Below are 18,355 nucleotides of genomic sequence, written 5' to 3'. Positions count from 1 at the left end.
ACGGAAACGCCGTTTACCTTCCCGCTGGAGCAGTACCTATTTATATACTTGCACTTTGACGTGCTTTCAAACTGCTAGGTTGGCAGGAGCAGGGACCGAGCAACAGGAGCTCACCCCGTTGCGGGGATTCGAACCACCGACCTTTTGATCAGCAAGTCCTAGGATCTGTGGTTTAACCCGCGTCCCTCTAGATGTAATATGTGCATATAAATGAATGAGGTGGTACCTGCTGTTTTAAACAGCAGAACGCTGTCGAGATGGCTATGGCTGATCTGCCCCGTGGCGCACTGCGTTATTTAAATCCTGCTCCCTTTTCTGTCTCTCTCAATCTCTTTCACCAAGCCAAGAAGAGTTCCTCCACTTCGGTTCTCCGAGTTTCTCTCCCCACCCACACAAATGCATCCAGATAAAACTATTCCCTATAGCAGAATGGGAATCCAGTCAAAAGCTAATTACAAACAATGATGGCTCAACAGCTTTTTTCACTTTGTGGTTCCACGAGTTTATGATGTCAGTCATCCGGCTCGACTTCCCGCCTCCCATCATTGAAACTACTGCCTTCTCTCAAGCGAGTGGTGAAAGAACAGGGTGGTGACAGCAGACAGAAAGGAGGGCAACGGAGATGAGAAACGTGAAGCAGACCCCTGGAGAATGAAACTTATGGACTATGCAGAATTGGACAAATTGACTGGGAAGATTAGGTATCAACGGGATCACAAGTTCATCGAGGACTGGGGAAAGTTTACAGATTATCTGAAAAGCATATGCGACGAACAGACAACGCTAGTGGGATTTAAAGAGGCTTTGTGAAAGTTAAAGTTGTATTGTAAAATAGAAATTGAACTGAAAGGATAATATTAAATGGCAATATTACATGTAGAGAATGCGTAAAAATAGAAAATATGGATGATTGGTGGAGAAGCTGGTGGAAGTCCAAAAAGCTGAAATTTGTGAATAATGTTTGAGATGGCGAATTTGTAAAAGGAAAAATTTAATAAAAATTATTACAAAAAAGAGAGAGAGAGAGAGAGAGAGAGAGAGAGAGAGAGAGAGAGAAACGTGAAGCAGACCCATCGGGCTTTCTGATATCTGACTGCTATTATATAATCATTTTTGCTGGCACCATTCCTGGCTTTGCCAAATAGCACAAGGAGGAGCATAGCACAGAGGTTGGATTCAGTCCATCAGTTTTTCAGGGCAGATATTCCTGCTTACTTCAGAGGGATGTAAGGGCATAATGCACATCTTCAGAATTCAGAGGAGCATTTTACGCCATGAAAGCAGTTTGCAATACTGGGTTTCGGTATCTGTTTAGCAACACCGAGCATACCTTGTTGAAATAACAGCAGCTGTCCGATGTTTACAATAGTGCATATAGTGCAAGTTTTTAATGTTCTTGTCTTGCTTGTGGAAAAGCAAGATGGCCTTGCAGCTGTCCATTATTTTTCCAAGTCTGAGCAACTTTTAAAGGGCTGTTGTCTCATTGGGAAGGATTCAGAAGGGGTGTGTGTGAAAAGGATGGGCAAAAACAGTTTTTAGAAGACTTCTTTCTGGGAGGGAAGGCTGCAGGAAGTGGGTATTTTTCAGCTTGCAGAAAAGAGGAGCAGGAGGAGATGGGGGAACGGCTGCTCTCACGTACTAGAAAACACTGAAAAGAAAACAGAAGTACTTGCCATATAGCAGATGAATCAATGGGTTTAGTTATCAGACTACAAATATGGGCTAAAAGAAAACATTCTGGCCAGGTTCCAGGGTTGTTTTCAGGAGGTGGGTACCCCAAGTCTTTGGCACTGAAAAATTCAGTGCTGGTGAGACTCCAACATCTTAATTTGCAGCTCTGTATGCAAACTACAATATGCACATTTTACATAAACGTTTGCCCCAAGCTGCTAAAAAGTCCCATGCAATGCCCCTGCCAGAATCTCAAAATCAGGCATGCACTGGGATTTTCCAGGGCTCCCTTTCCTGCCACAGCTTCTTGTGCCCCTCCGAAAGCTACGGGGTGTTGAGAGGCCTTCGAGAGCAGCATCCAGCTGAGAGCCAGCGGTTGCAGCTGGAACACAAAACCAACACAGCTGCTGCTACTTGCTCTGTGCCACCGAATGCCACTGCTGGGGAGGTGGGCAGAAGATGGGTGAGTTGTCCTAGGGTTTATGGAGGATGGGATAATTAAATGCACAAGTGCTGTTTTCATCAGCCACACCTTTAACGCAGAATATAGTTGCAGCCTTAGGCTGTGTTTGAGATGTAATTTAAGGTTATCCTATACAAGGGCTGAAGGAATGCGGGTGGCACTGTGGGTTAAACCACAGAGCCTAGGACTTGCTGATCAGAAGGTCGGCGGTTCGAATCCCCGCAACAGGGTGAGCTCGGTCCCAGCTCCTGTCAACCTAGCAGTTCGAAAGCACACCAGTGCAAGTAGATAAATAGGTACCGCTCCGGCGGGAAGGTAAACGGCGTTTCCGTGCGCTGCTCTGGTTCGCCAGAAGCGGCTTAGTCATGCTGGCCACATGACCCGGAAGCTGTACACCGTCTTCCTCGGCCAATAAAGCGAGATGAGCACTGCAACCCCAGCGTCGACCACGACTGGACCTAATGGTCAGGGGTCCCTTTACCTTTATACAAGGGCTAAGAGCCCCGTCAGTGTGGTGAGGTGCCCTTGTTTACGGTCACCCTCTTCTGCACTTTTACTCTGTTAAGCACCTCCTCTTGTTTGCCGTGTCTCCACGAGCTGATCTGCAGCAACGCCAACGTGGGTCTGGTATTTCTGACTATCATGGGCTAAGCTCCTCTGCTGTCTCACAGTGCCTGGGCAGCCTTCAAACAGGCAACAGAGAAAGACTCAGGAGGCTGCAGAGTTGGAATTCCAAATCCTTTAGAAATACTGTTAGATCAAACCGTTCAAATATCTGGGCCTTTGGAAGATCCTTGACTTGTGCTGATTAATTGGGTGGTTTTGGAGTCTTCGGATAGAGCCAAACCAACAACATACTCGTGGCTTCAGATAAGACGGCTTGGCTACCCAATTCATTTACACTGTGTTTTTTTAAAGCAGCATTTACCTTCTTAGTTTTAATTGCTCATTATGCTGTTATCCAAATGGGCTCGCTCGAAAGAGATTCTTGGATTTGACTACCCTTTGCTGTGCGGTTTCATAAACCCTCAAATTAACAAGCCTTGGCTGCATACTTAGTCAACAGATACACCCTACGTGACAGATCTTAATCAGTCAAGTCATGTGTCACACTACAACGCTCTTGCATCAGCTTTCCATTGGATTTTAATAACCCAAGGAAATGGTAATACTCGGAGATGGCCAAATCCTGCACCGGCGCCAGCAAAGTGAGGATTCACAGACGCACACTGCCAGGTGTGTCTTCCTCCGGAGAACCCTGCCATGTAAACAGAGGGGGGAAGATTAATGGCAATATCTTCTTATTAAAAAGGTGGGAGGTGTCCAGTGGGGTGCTATAGAGATTGGCTTTCAGCCTTGATTTTATTTAACATATTGAGTGGCGTGCTGGAGCAGCTTTCAGATCAAAGGGATTTGTACAGCTCCTGTCAGCATTGTTCCTTTTTGATCTTGCCATCTCTCTCCACGGAGTCCCGATATCCCTGAAGCCACAGCATGGGGCCTCCCTCTCCACTTTGGGTTCTGCTTTCACCCCCCAAAACCCAGAAAGAACAGGGGTGGGGTAGATGGAACACTGGTTTTCAGCAAAAGCACACACAGCTTCTTTTGATGTTATTTGGAGTTGTGCGTATCCCTCGTTGCATTTCAAAGCCGCAGGCCTAAGGCTTATGTATACAGTGCAATTTGTCCCCAGGTTATAGCCTCCTCCCTCACTGGGGCTGGAGGCAGAGAGGTAAGCACGAATCTTAACTGCAGCTGGCCTCCAGCATGAGTAACATGAGGACAGCTGGTTAGTGTTTAATTTACACATGGTAAACACTGCAAAACTATTCTGCGCACAAACCCGCAGGCTCAGATTGGTTTTTATCGCACTGACGGATAAGCTAGTGAAACAAGATAGGGAAAAGAAGTGAAATTTAAAGATGACCTTTGCTATTTATTTGTTTTTTAAAGAAATGGGCCTGATCAAAATCTGAAAATGGCAATCCCATCAAAATACAGGTAGAGCACAGTGGAAAATATCACATCTCAACTCTCGATGAGCTGAAGGGGACTTTCCGTATCAATTGGGTACAATTGATTTGCACAATTTCAACCTTGCACGGTTGGCCACCCAACGAAGGGATGATGAGAGTTGTAGTTTAAAATAGACTGGAGGGCACTAGGTTGGGAAAGGCTTACACATTTCTGACCCATATGCCATACATTCATATAAGCACACAGAGGTAATTGTACAAATAAAAGCACACAGAGAAGGAGACTTTTCCCATGTCCTGCCAGAAAGCTCAGGCCCTGCCCTAAATCCTCATCATATAGATTATGCTGTGCTGCAAGGAAGCAGCGCCTGTCAAACATATCTGCAGACAGATTGCCCCAAATGACTCAATCGAGTTAGCCAAGCCGCACACTAAAATGAGAGAGGCAATTACCCACGGCTGCCTCAGAACCAGTAATCAATCCCTGGACTGCAGAAAACACTGGAAGCCCAGCCACAAAGTCTCCTCAAGAGAAGGAAGAGAGGAGAAGGTGCAGCCAAACACCTTGCCTTGGGCTGTGCCAACCTTCAATATCCCTAAGAAAAATAAAATTAACAAACAAAACAAGATCTAGATGACGATAATTACTATTTTTATGGCGCCTGAGGACTAACCATAGACAATGGGTGTGTTTGTGTGTGTGTGCATGTGCATGTGCATGAGAGGTACAGCCTTTTGTGCAACTGAAACACCACAAGAAAAATAACCCAATGCCTGTCACCTGTCACTACAGAGAAAAACACACATTGCATGTGATAAAGGAGCACATCGGAGGGAAGAAATGTTGCTGGGAGAGAAAGTTAGCAGTAGAAAGAGGGACGTATGGTGGGGTGGGAAAAAACTGACTGTGGTAAGGGCCAGATTTAGGTTTGATGAGGCCCTAAGCTACTGAACAGGGACGCGGGTGGCACTGTGGGTAAAAGCCTCAGCGCCTAGGACTTGCCGATCGTCAGGTCGGCGGTTCGAATCCCTGCGGCGGGGTGCGCTCCCGTTGCTCGGTCGCAGCGCCTGCCAACCTAGCAGTTTGAAAGCACTCCTGGGTGTAAGTAGATAAATAGGGACCGCTTACTAGCGGGAAGGTAAACGGCGTTTCCGTGTGCGGCTCTGGCTCGCCAGAGCAGCGATGTCATGCTGGCCACGTGACCCAGAAGTGTCTTCGGACAGCGCTGGCCCTTGGCTTCTTTGAGTGAGATGGGCGCACAACCCTAGAGTCTGGCAAGACTGGCCCGTACGGGCAGGGGTACCTTTACCTTTTAAGTTACTGAAGGTAATGGGACCCTTTATATGTCCAGCTGTCCTTTGTCAACAACAAATAGTCGCTGTTTTTTGTGTTGAATATATGCTATATGGAATTTATGGACCTAATAGGTATCTAAAGTCATTTGCACATGCAGAATGTAAGCACCCTATATATAGAAATGAGCAAACCAGTGATATTTTAGGGAGCAGCCTAGCAGGCTGGGCCCATTACTTACATCATAGGAGCCTACACAACACAAAACACTGTTGCTGTATGCAGGTTTTATTTTATTTGTTTTTTATCTTATATTTTGGAAATATACATCCAGGTTGTTTTTCTTTAAATTTTTGGGGGGCTCCAAGAGAGTGGGGCCCTAAGCTATAGCTTGTTTAGCTTATACATAAATCCGGCACTGGCTGTGATGGTCTAGGAGGTGTTCTGCAGGTGTGGTTTATTTCAATTAAGTGCTGGAAGCAGAAGAGGGGGGTGTCTTGATGAGCAAGTAGAGGGAACGCTGGTGTATGAAGGGGCTTAGGAAGGGAGATGGGATGTAAAGGGGCTGAGGAAGCTATCAGTATGCCTCTAAATGCCAGTTTCTGGGACGTGGGTGGGGAGAGCAATGTTGCGCTCAAGTCTTGCTTGCAGTCTTCTCATTATGGGTATCTGTATGGCTACTGAGAAGAGATATGATAGCCATCTTCAAATACCTAAAAGCCTGTTACATGGAAGATGTGGCAAGCTTGTTTTTTCCTGCTGTGGAGGCTTGTTTCTGGCCATCAAATGTAAAAGTCACATTAATTGAGAAATACATAAAGTGAATGTATGTATGTATGTACAGATATACAGTGGTACCTCGGGATGTGAACGGGATCCATTCTGGAGCCCCATTCACATCCTGAAACTGGTTGCGTTTCGCCGCTTCTGCGCATGCACGTGGTGTAATTTTGACCGTCTGCGCATGCGCAAGCGGCGAAACCCGGAAGTAACGTGCTCCGTTACTTCTGGGTCGCCATGGAGTGCAACCCGAAAATACTTATCCTGAAGCATATTTATCCTGAGGTATGACTGTAGATATATAAATTATATTTTGTATAAATTATAAATAAAACATGTTCAACCTTTCTACTGGTGGGTCAGGGGAGCCACAGGAAGGAAAAATGGTCAGAAGGGGCCATGGTTGGAAAAAGGTTGAGAAACACTGGACTAGATAACTCATCTGTCTCCTGAGAAATCTCCTGAGAAGCTACAGTTAGAACTGGATATGGAACAACTGATTGGTTCAAAACTGGGAAAGGAGTACGGCAAGGCTGTATATTGTCTCCCTGCTTATTTAACTTATATGCAGAATTCATCATGCGAAAGGCTGGGCTGGATGAATCCCAAGCCGGAATTAAGATCGCCGGAAGAAATATCAACAACCTCAGATATGCAGATGACACAACCTTGATGGCAGAAAGTGAAGAGGAATTAAAGAACCTGTTAATGAGGGTGAAAGAGGAGAGCGCAAAATATGGTCTGAAGCTCAACATCAAAAAAACGAAGATCATGGCCACTGGGCCCATCACCTCTTGGCAAATAGAAGGGGAAGAAATGGAGGCAGTGAGAGATTTTACTTCCTTGGGCTCCATAATCATTGCAGATGGTGACAGCAGTCACGAAATTAAAAGACACCTGCTCCTTGGGAGAAAGGCGATGGCAAACCTAGACAACATATTAAAAAGCAAAGACATCACATTGCCAACAAAGGTCCGTATAGTTAAAGCTATGGTTTTCCCAGTAGTGATGTATGGAAGTGAGAGCTGGACCATAAAGAAGGCTGATCGCCAAAGAATTATTGCTTTTGAATTATGGTGCTGGAGGAGACTCTTGAGAGTCCTGTGGACTGCAAGAAGATCAAACGCATCCATTCTTAAGGAAATCAGCCCTGAGTGCTCACTGGAAGGACAGATCGTGAAGCTGAGGCGCCAATACTTTGGCCACCTCATGAGAAGAAAAGGCTCTCTGGAAAAGACCCTGATGTTGGGAAAGATTGAGGGCAGAAGGAGAAGGGGACGACATAGGACGAGATGGTTGGATGGTGTTCTCGAAGCCACAAACATGAGTCTGACCAAACTGCGGGAGGCAGTGGAAGACAGGAGTGCCTGGCGTGCTCTGGTCCATGGGGTCACGAAGAGTCGGATACGACTAAACGACTAAACAACAACAACAACAGATAACCCTTGGGATGTATGCTTGTGAAACATGGACCACTCCAACTCCTCGAAAGTTTCCATCAAAGGTGTCTCAAAAATTTTTTACACATCACTTGGGAAGACAGGTGAACTAATACCAGCGTGCTGGAAGAAGCAAAGATCACCAGTGTCGAAGCAATGATTCTTCAACATCCACTTCGTTGGACTGGTCATGTTGTGCAGGTGCCTGATTATTGTCTTCCAAAGCAACTACACTATTCTGAACTTAAAAATGAAAAGTGTAATGCTGGTGGTCAACAAAAGAGGTTTAAAGACTGTCACAACGCAAATTTTTAAAAATGTAGTATATACAACAACAATTGGGAAACACTGGACTGCGAGCACTCCAATTGGAGAACAGCCTTTACCAAAGGTGTCATGGGCTTTGAAGACACTCAAACTCAGGACACAAGGGAGAAATGTGCTAAGAGGAAGGCATGCTTGGCAAATCCACACCATGATCAACTCCCGCCCGGAAACCAATGTCCCCACTGTGGAAGGACGTGTGGATCCAGAATTGGCTTCCACAGTCACCTATGGACTCACTGTTAAAACCGTGTTTACTCGGCTACAAGTGATCACCAAAGAAGAAGAAGCTGGAGGAGATGGGTCTTTGGTCTCTTCTTAAGCTCTTAATTTGCAGTAACTGTTGAATGTTTCATACAAAATGTCCTCACTCCTCTCAAAAAGTTATCTCTCTCTCTCTAAATATATTTACACCAAATGAAAAGGTCCCCTGGGAAACTTGGCCATTGGTGTGATGTAGCAGTTTCATCAGCCTGAGTTTGGGATGACCTACATAACACAGTGCTGACCTCGCCACACCTACAAGCACTTGTTAAGAACGTGTGATAAGGACCATGTACATTGTAAAGCAACCACACCTGCATCCAATTTGAATATCTCCTTAGATACGGAATCTGAATCCTGGCTGTTTCACTCTTTGTTAAGCATGTCACCAAAAATGCAGCGGTGGAGGATGAGATTATGCAGGCATTTAAAACATCAAGAAATAGACTGAGACCTCTACTGACAGAGCATTAAAAAAAAGGTGAGGATTTTAAAACTGAAAGGGTGCCTTGGTGGGGTCAGGGTGAGCATTTAGTAGCTTGAATGCCCTCTCCTTAGCTTGGTCCATTGCTATAGGTCATGGGTAGGCAAACTAAGGCCCAGGGGCCGGATCCAGCCCAATCGCCTTCTCAAACTGGCCCATGGACGGTTCGGCAATCAGCGTGTTTTTACATAAGTAGAATGTGTCCTTTTATTAAAAATTCATCTCTGGGTTATTTGTGGGGCACAGGAATTCGTTCATTCCCCCCCCCCCCAAATATAGACCGGCCCCCTACAAGGTCTGAGGGGCAGTGGACCGGCCCACTGCTGAAAAAGTTTGCTGACCCCTGGTGATGTCCAAAAAAGCCCCCCACTGAAACAATTGTGCTTTCTCAATTAGTTCATTAATTGAAGCCTTCCTTTCAAGCTGCTTAATTTCACCTGAAGGAACATTTCAAGGCAAATCCAAAAGTTGTTGACTTGGCAAAACATCTGAGAAATTCCAAGGAAAGCTAAACAAATTTCAGTAAGACTAGTGAAATTTCAAAAGTGCCTAGAGAAGAATACAAACCTCTGAGCCTCTGGCCAACAGAGTAAGATGTTTCAGTAGCTAAATGTCTCAATGGCCCCTGCTCTGTGTTCGCATACACATCTTTAACTTTGGGGGACTAGAACTCAAGCTCTGAATGGAGGACAGCACACCAGGATTTAATATGACACGTTCTAGTCTGTTTGTAGTGTGAAGCCATCCACTGCAGCCAAGCATTCAAATTTCATATTGGTGTAAGGCAGGATTCCTCAACCTCGGCCCTCCAGAAGTTTTGAGACTACAATTCCCATCATCCCTGACCACTGGTCCTGCTAGCTAGGGATCATGGGAGTTGTAGGCCAAAAATATTTGGAGGGCCGAGGTTGAGGAAGCCTGGTGTAAGACATCTTGATTGACCTATGGCAAAATGGTGCCTGTCTCTCTTCTCACAGATGTGGTCTATAGTGCCAGCTATGATCTGGATCAGGCACCCCAACCTTTGGCCCGCCAGATGTTTTGGACTACAATTCCCATCATCCCTGACCACTGGTCCTGTTAGCTAGAGATCATGGGAGTTGTAGGCCAAAACATCTGGAGGGCCGCAGGTTGGGGATGCCTGATCTGGATAGTTCAGTTTTAAATTAGAATAGCCTCTAGGATTATCAAGCGGGTGTATTAATTGCACATGGGACTTAATTCTAATCAGTGAAAGGCACCTGCAAGTCTCAGAAGGCTGTTCTAATTAAAGCTGCATGCAACCGTAAGGTGTTTTGCCTAACACTGAGAGACACAGTGACAATCCAATCGTAAACATACTTGCTCAGAAATTGGCCCATGTGATTCATTAGCTCCTCCAACAGCCCTGAATCTCCCAGGTTCAAGTCCAACTTGCCACCATCTGATCTATACTGGATCTCTTGATTTTCAATGAAGTGCAAGTGGGTTTATCAGAAATTCTGCTGACAGATTTATAACTTACACTTCATTTGTAGAGTTAAGGCAAGTTACTGTGCCTCTGGATAAAATGTTTAAAAATAAGCAACACATCATCAAAAACTAATTATGCCTTGACTTTCGGGATCCAGGAAGTGAAAAATGGTCCTCCCAAGTAATAGAATCATAGAATCATAGAGTTGGAAGAGACCACAAGGGCCATCGAGTCCAACCCCCTGCCAAGCAGGAAACACCATCAGAGCACTCCTGACATATGGCTGTCAAGCCTCTGCTTAAAGACCTCCAAAGAAGGAGACTCCGCCACACTCCTTGGCAGCAAATGCCACTGTCGAACAGCTCTTACTGTCAGGAAGTTCTTCCTAATGTTTAGGTGGAATCTTCTTTCTTGTAGTTTGGATCCATTGCTCCGTGTCCGCTTCTCTGGAGCTGCAGAAAACAACCTTTCTCCCTCCTCTATGTGACATCCTTTTATATATTTGAACATGGCTATCATATCACCCCTTAACCTCCTCTTCTCCAGGCTAAACATGCCCAGCTCCCTTAGCCGTTCTTCATAAGGCATCGTTTCCAGGCCTTTGACCATTTTGGTTGCCCTCCTCTGGACACGTTCCAGTTTGTCAGTGTCCGTCCTATGGGATGCAACCGCCATTCAGTTCAGTTTCCATGGAAAGGTGAACCTACTTGATTTGCACTTTCTGAAATACAGCCATCCTTTGAAATTCACATTTCTCCGAAGTTTGAAATGTTGTTGTTATTATTAGTTACTAAATTTGTATATGACCCTTCATTCGTAGATCTCAGGGCGGTTTACAACATAAAATGGTTTTCCAGTCAAGTGACTTATTTATTTTTATTTAACAAAAGGTATATACTGTAATAAAAACTAATGGGTACAAAAATGCATGTACTAGGGTGAAGTGTGCTATTAGAGTAAATAATCTAGGGAGATGCATTATATTAGGCAAATTTGCATGCAAAAAATGAGCACATTAGGTTTCCACGAAAACGCTCGTGAATTTTCACGAGGGCTTTCCTAAATTAATAAATAAATCACAAAATGATGTGGAATTGTGGGGAGCTGAATTTAAGATTGGAAAAATCAGAAACTAAAGAGAAACCAAAAATTGAGGCTGTGACTTGAGTTTCAATAAAAGAGATTAAAATGAGCATTGAACTTGCAGTCAAATGGAGGGGAAGGACCTTGTGAGCTTAGATAAATGGGAGTTTAACCAAGGTCTGGCAAATGGGAGGGTGGCGGTGTTTTAATAATAATCCACCAACAGCTACAGTGTTTCCTCTTCTTTTTGTTCTGTACTGTGCTCAGTTACTTGTGGAATTCCTTTGGAGATATCATTATGGTACGTTTGCGTTTTGAGGATGAAGGGGAACAGTAATAAAAAGAGAGAAATAAAAAGGAAAGGAAATTAAAGTCCCCAGGGGTATAGGCTCAGTCCCAAAAATGATGAAACTACTGTCAGTCTCCAGAAGCTATTTGGTAATCTACTCAAAATTTATTATCTTATTAGTTCACTCCACCAAGGTGTGTGTTATTTATAGCCATGGAAACTGGATTGCTCTTGACTAAAGTCAAAGAATTACAGTGGTACCTCAGGTTACAGACGCTTCAGGTTACGTACGCTTCAGGTTACAGACTCCACTAACCCAGAAATAGTGCTTCAGGTTAAGAACTTTGCTTCAGGATGAGAACAGAAATCGTGCTCCGGCGGCACGGCGGCAGCAGGAGGCCCCATTAGCCAAAGTGGTGCTTCAGGTTAAGAACAGTTTCAGGTTAAGTGCGGACCTCCAGAAAGAATTAAGTACTTATCCCAAGGTACCACTGTACAGTGGTACCTCGGGTTACAGACGCTTCAGGTTATAGACTCCGCTAACCCAGAAACAGTACCTCGGGTTAAGAACTTTGCTTCAGGATGAGAACAGAAATCGTATGGCAGCAGCGGGAGGCCCCATTAGCTAAAGTGGTACCTCAGGTTAAGAACAGTTTCAGGTTAAAAACAAACCTCCAGAACGAATTAAGTTCTTAACCTGAGGTACCACTGTAAATGGGGATGAAGTGGCGGAAATAAACAATGAGATGAGTCATTTCCAAATCCATACCAATACAGTGGTACCTTGGTTCTCAAACTTAGTAGGTTCCAGAAGTCTGTTCCAAAAGCAAAGCATTCTAAAATCAAGGCGTGCTTTCCCATAGAAAGTAATGCAAAACAGATTAATCCGTTCCAGACTTTAAAAAACAACCCCTAAAACAGCAATTTAACATGAATTTTACTATCTAACGAGACCATTGATCCATAAAATGAAAGCAATAATCAATGTACTGTACTATAAAATAAATAAGACAGTATTGTGGATGATAAAAATTAAAATTACATATTTTTTTCTTACCTGCACTGATGATAGTCATTGTTTGGATGGGGGGCTTTTATCCATTTCCGCAGTCACACAATCAATCAATCAATCAATCAATCATAAAACGAAGAACAAGCCACAGTCACAAAAACGAAAAAGCCACACAAACAAAAACGCAAAAAAATAGCAAAAAACAAAAACACCAAATAAAAGCTCCAAATATCACCTCAGAACACTACAATCAGAAATGGAAGGCTTTGATTACAATGGGGGGGGGGAATGCAAATTAGCAGTGCAACAGTGAAAACGGAAGCTCAGGAACACGTTCAGCTTCCGAAGCAAAGTTCACAAACCGAAACACTGACTTCCAGGTTTGCAGCGTGCGAGTTCCAAGTTGTTTGGGAACTATGCTGCTTGAAATCCGAAGTACCACTGTATTGTGAAAATCTATGGAAAACAGGGATTTAAATGTGGGTTCTGGTTGCCTCGTTTACACCCAAAACCTAAACAAAATTGCAAATGACCAAGGGCCCTGTCACCCTTGATGGCTATTCGCATGGGTAGCCATTGGTATGAATTTAGTGCTTCCACATTGGGACTTCCATGCTGTCTGTGATCACTGTGACACCATGAATGTGCAAATGGTTACAGCCTGTCCATCATGGAGGCATCTATGGGCCCAAATGGCACCTCCTCAAGGAACTGGGAGTGGAGGCAGATAGGCAGTGACAGGTCAGAAGCCATGGCTGAGCCAGAGTTTACACCCCGGCACACTAGATCTTGGCACCAGGCTGATCTCCCCGCTTCAGTTCTGCTATTGATAAAGCAGCACAAGGTTCCCATCGTGGAACCCTATTAAATTAACTGACTCACCTGTTGTTCTAAAAATCGCTCTCAAGCTAGCTAGCCAGCCGGCCATGTTACAACACAAATTACCAGTGGCGTAGAATGGGTTGCTAACACCCGGGGCCTCATGGAAGGAGGGGAACAGACGGAGTACACATGCACATTCAACTTTCTAATGGCGTCTGCATCACTCAGGAGATCGTAGCCACGGAGGTAAGAAAAGAAGAGCCATTCTGTTTTCTGGAGAGGCCACTTCCTGGCTCGCATGGAGAAGCCTTTTCAATGAAGACCAGTGAAAGAAGCATGCAGCTGTATTGAGGGACCACTGAGTGCAGTGGCGTCGCAACGGGGTGTGGGCGGTGCCCGCCGGGTGCCATGTCTGGGGCGGGGGTGACAAGAAGGCACGCTGTGGGGGCTCACAGCGGCATGAGCAGCCATTGCACTGCCGAAGCCACATGTGGAGGATCCTCCATTTGTGTCTGCAGCCGCGAGCAGTACATGTGCCGTACGCATGCGCCGTATGTAGTGACACCGCACGTGCACCCTACGTAGCAATGCCCCGCCCCAGGTGTCATGATGCCTCCGTTCACCCCTGACTGGGTGTCGAAATTTTGCACCCCTAACAATTTTGTTCCTGGGGCAACCACCTCTGTGGGCCCCACTCTCCACTGTGCGACTGCAAGTTACAAGCTATAGAGCGGCCACAGATACCTTCTCTATGGCTGTTGGACAATCTGACACTCCTGAGCTCTGAAATTTTAACCTGGGAATCAGTTCTAAGTGCCTTGTTTTCCCAGAGCAAGCTGAGAAGCCCACCCACCACTTGATTACCATCTTGTTCTGTGCCTGCAGACTGATATATAAATAAATATATATGTGCCAATTAAGTAATTCATGAAAACAATGGTTGGTTATAACTGGTCATGCACAATGTTTGGTACAATCAGAGTACAATCAGAGACTTAACAGATAGCCAAACAATCAGAGACTTAACAGATAGCCAAACAGATATTTGTGACTCTCTTTTACAACAATCTTAGGTATAAAGGTAAAGGTAAAGGTACCCCTGCCTGTACGGGCCAGTCTTGACAGACTCTAGGGTTGTGCGCCCATCTCACTCAAAGAGGCCGGGGGCCAGCGCTGTCCGAAGACACTTCCGGGTCATGTGGCCAGCGTGACATCGCTGCTCTGGTGAGCCAGAGCCGCACACAGAAACGCCGTTTACCTTCCAGCTAGTAAGCGGTCCCTATTTATCTACTTGCACCCGAAAGTGCTTTCGAACTGCTAGGTTGGCAGGCGCTGGGACCGAACAACGGGAGCGCACCCCGCCGCGGGGATTCGAACCACCGACCTTTTGATCGGCAAGCCCTAGGCGCTGAGGCTTTAGCATAGGTATACATATGCAATAAAGGTCCCTTTACATAATAAGCCTGAGATTAAGTCCTGGCAAAACCAAACCTCTGAGACTTTGGTATGCTGGAGCCATGATGACAGGCAGGAAGACCTTGGGGGGACAGGGAATCGTAAATATGAAAGGAAGTATCACAGTTCTGTGACAATCCTGGCCAATTTGATTCTGATACGTTTCTTTTTTAAAACTTTTTTTGGAGCTGGGCCACCTTCATGAATGATTTCCCCTTTTAAGGAAGCAGCATTTAGCATCCGTGAATAAATCAGTCTTTTTGATCAAAGGCTGATGAGCTCTCCAAGATGGAAACTCTGGATCTTTTTGAAGGCATGTTTTCAAAGCCACACATAATATACACATCTCTCCCTCTAGTTCTGTGGTTTCTTCAAAGGGGCTTCTTGCTTTCCCCTTCTAATCTCCTTAGGCACTGAAGAAGTTTCATCCGGAGAGATTCAAGTCGCAGAATTGTGCACAAAACTTCTAATCGCCAGCCAAGCTAATGGGTTGTTCCCCTCCCTTGTTGTTGTTTCAAACACTTCCGCCACTTTGGGTGAAAAGGAAATCCAGCGCTTTTGCTTGAAAATGTCGTTTTCATCCTCTTGAGGGGAGACCACTCACTTCTTGCAGCCTCTATAAGTCTTCTTTATATGATTTACAGTTCCTCTTCTCCACAAAGGTTCAGGGCAAGCAACAGCTTCGCGAACACAAAATTGCAGCTTCAAATGTTATACACACCATACATTTAAAGGTCGGGGTTTGGCAAACCACAGGAGGAAGAGGCTTCTGTTCTAGACCTGGAGAGATGCCTTCAAGAACCACTTCACAAGCCATGGCTGAGGTTCAAACCCAGCTCCCTGGAATGTGTACTTCCTAATGTTAGGAATAGTCCAATTCTTTGGACGGACTTTATATGTCTCCTCCAACCCGAGGAGCAGTAGACCGAAGGTATTGCTCTCTTCACTTAACAAGAGTAGAAGACTTGGCTCCTAGTGCTTCTACCATACCTGACCAATCCATACCCTTAATACGATCTGCCAGTTGCAGATGTGTCTGAGAAGTGGGCATGCACGCAGCTTACTGTGTATTCAAAGTATCATGTGACCATGGTGGAATATGCTAACATTCACCCAACACATAAGACTGATGGGATGTGGGTGGTGATGGTCTAAACCACTGAGCCTCTTGGGCTTGCTGATCAGAAGGTTGGGGGATCGAATCTGCACAATGGGGTGAGCTCCCATTGTTCTGCCCCAGCTCCTGCCAACTAGCAGTTTGAAAGCATGCCAGTACAAGTAGATAAATTGGTACCGCTGTGGCGGGAAGGTAAATGGCATTTCTATGCGCTCTGGTTTCCATCATGGTGTTCCGTTGCACCAGAAGCGGTTTAGTCCTGCTGGCCACATGACCCGGAAAGCTGCCTGTGGACAAACACCGGCTCCCTCGGCCTGAAAGCGAGATGAGCGCTGCAATCCCTTAGTCACCTTTGATTGGACTTAAAGGATCCAGGGGTCCTTTACCTTTACATAAGACTGATTACACACTGTCTTGTATATGTGAGGGTGAAAGATCATATGAATCAGGTCTTGACACATATACTGCACCCACATTGCGGAGTACCTTGTCTATAGATGGGGGTGCATTTCTGCTCCTCTGCTGAATAAGACAGAGAGCCTGCTTAGTGTATGAAGTAGACTCCAGAATCCATGAAGCTATGATCATTGCAGTATCATCTCTCAAAATGCACAGGATATGTTGTCACCACTATCCATGCACGTGTATATTTAAGTGTCTTTTAGTGGTGTGGTTGATCAAAGGGTTGAACTGATCTCTCCCCAAATCCACACTTCCAGGAAGGCCTGGGGGCCAAAATCAAATCCTCTCGTGTCTCAATTCTGTTGCAGGGCAAGCGTTCCATGCAGTGGCGTAGCATGGGTTGTCAGCACCCGGGGCAAGGCAAGTAATTTGCGCCCCCAAACCAGTGGATTTGCGCCCCCTAACCCGTGGATTTGCGCCCCCTAACCCCCAGATGTTGCACCCAGTGTGGCCGGCCCCCCCTGCACCCCCCACGCTACGCCACTGATTCCATGCTCAAATTATGCACATGCGTTATCCACGAATGTGAGACTCCATCTTGGGATGCATTATCTTGTTAGATTTGAAGCATGTTCAAACGCTGTAGATGTTCCAGTGCAAATGGTGTGTGTGTGTGTGTGTGTGTGTGTGAGAGAGAGAGAGAGAGAGAGAGAGTGTCAGGCACTATTATGACTCAATCTTTTTAAAAAAAGCAAAGAGGATTTTTTTATGGGAGTGGGCAACCAGGAAGAAATAAGCCCCATTTGAAGTCTTTCCACTAATTTCATTGGGTTTTAAACCACAGTGCTCACGAATCCGGATTGTATCAAAGAAACATCTTCATTAGGCTTTAGCTTTACTAAGAATGTGTCACTTCCTGGTGGTTTTGGAAAAGCTTCAGTGCATTACTTGTTAAAAAGAGGCTGCAAGGGAGATCAATAATCTGCTGTAGGGCTACAGATCCTTGATTTAGCATCTTAGACTGTGTCCTCAAGTGATCTGTGGTACAGCTGAAACGAATTTGCTCTCAAAAATGTGGCTTGAAAAAATCCTCATCTGAGTTTTGATGATCTCCAAATATTTGCTGTTTGCTCTCGGCTTGACATTTGATACCAGCTGACATGCATGGAAGTTAGGCTTGCGCTGTTTACCCAGAGGCAAGAGCCAGGTTTGCTGCCATTCAGTCTGAGAAATGGCCCTGCATCTGTCAGGTGACATGCAATGGCACGGATTTATTTTAAAAATATTCTAAGTGCCCTTCAGTCAAACTATTAGAGCAGTGCAAATTAAGAATAGGAAAACACCAGTATAAACTCACAAATAAACAAGGAGAGTGGAGCAAGGATGTAAAATTTCAGCAAAAGCAGCTAACAGTAAATTAATATTCCTGGTTAAAAGCCTGGGCAAACAACATGTCAGAATGACATTAAAGTTGGCCCCAGATGAGCCTTCGTGGGTTGTGCATTCCACAGACAGAGTGTCATAGCTGAGGCTGCAGTCCTAAACACACTTACTGGGGAGCAGGTCCCACTGAACACAGTGAGACTTTCATCTGAGTAAACAAGTGTAGACTTGTATTGTGAGAAGCAAGGGAACTATCTGGAGGAGAGCCTCTGACGATAAACACAGGGTTGTATCAAACTACTCAGAGCAGACCCACTGAAATTAATGACTGTAAGTCATGTCCGCTAGGTCACAGGGTCTACTCTGAGTAAGAATGAGACTGGATGCAACCCGGTGTTTGAGAGGGCATGTAATATTTATTTGACTGTATTCAGAGGTGTGTTTAAAAAGCAGGAATGGTCAGAAAAAAGGAATCAACATCAACGGAAGATGTCTAAATCATCTTCGCTATATATAGTCATAAAAACAGGCAAAAATGGCCCAATTCACTGGGGGGAATTGGTGCATCACCCCAACCTCAAACAGGTGTGACCTCAGAGCACCCCTAAGTGGCAGTCTCTATCTAGATGCCAAGCCTAGGGCAG

The 18,355-nt window shown here is 45.2% G+C and overlaps 1 protein-coding gene across 3 annotated transcripts in view; it reads right to left on the bottom strand.

Moving 5' to 3' along the window:
- Window positions 1-18,355, bottom strand: part of CFAP299 (cilia and flagella associated protein 299) — a 327,350-nt gene that overhangs the window by 18,362 nt on the left and 290,633 nt on the right. The window contains exon 5 of one of the 3 annotated variants that reach the window (XM_083398803.1): window positions 3,263-3,392. The exons of the other annotated variants lie outside the window; for them this stretch is intronic. Within the exon in view, the coding sequence (XP_083254929.1) occupies window positions 3,281-3,392 (112 nt within the window). The 3' untranslated portion in view covers window positions 3,263-3,280. Of the gene's footprint in view, window positions 1-3,262; window positions 3,393-18,355 lie in introns of those variants that run through there. 3 annotated transcript variants of the gene reach the window in all.

This window comes from Podarcis tiliguerta (assembly GCF_965153285.1).
Source record: "Podarcis tiliguerta genome assembly, chromosome: 9".
Taxonomy (NCBI): Eukaryota; Metazoa; Chordata; class Lepidosauria; order Squamata; family Lacertidae; genus Podarcis; species Podarcis tiliguerta.
Note: the sequence above shows the minus strand (reverse complement) of the source record. Positions and strands in the feature narration are given on the sequence as shown.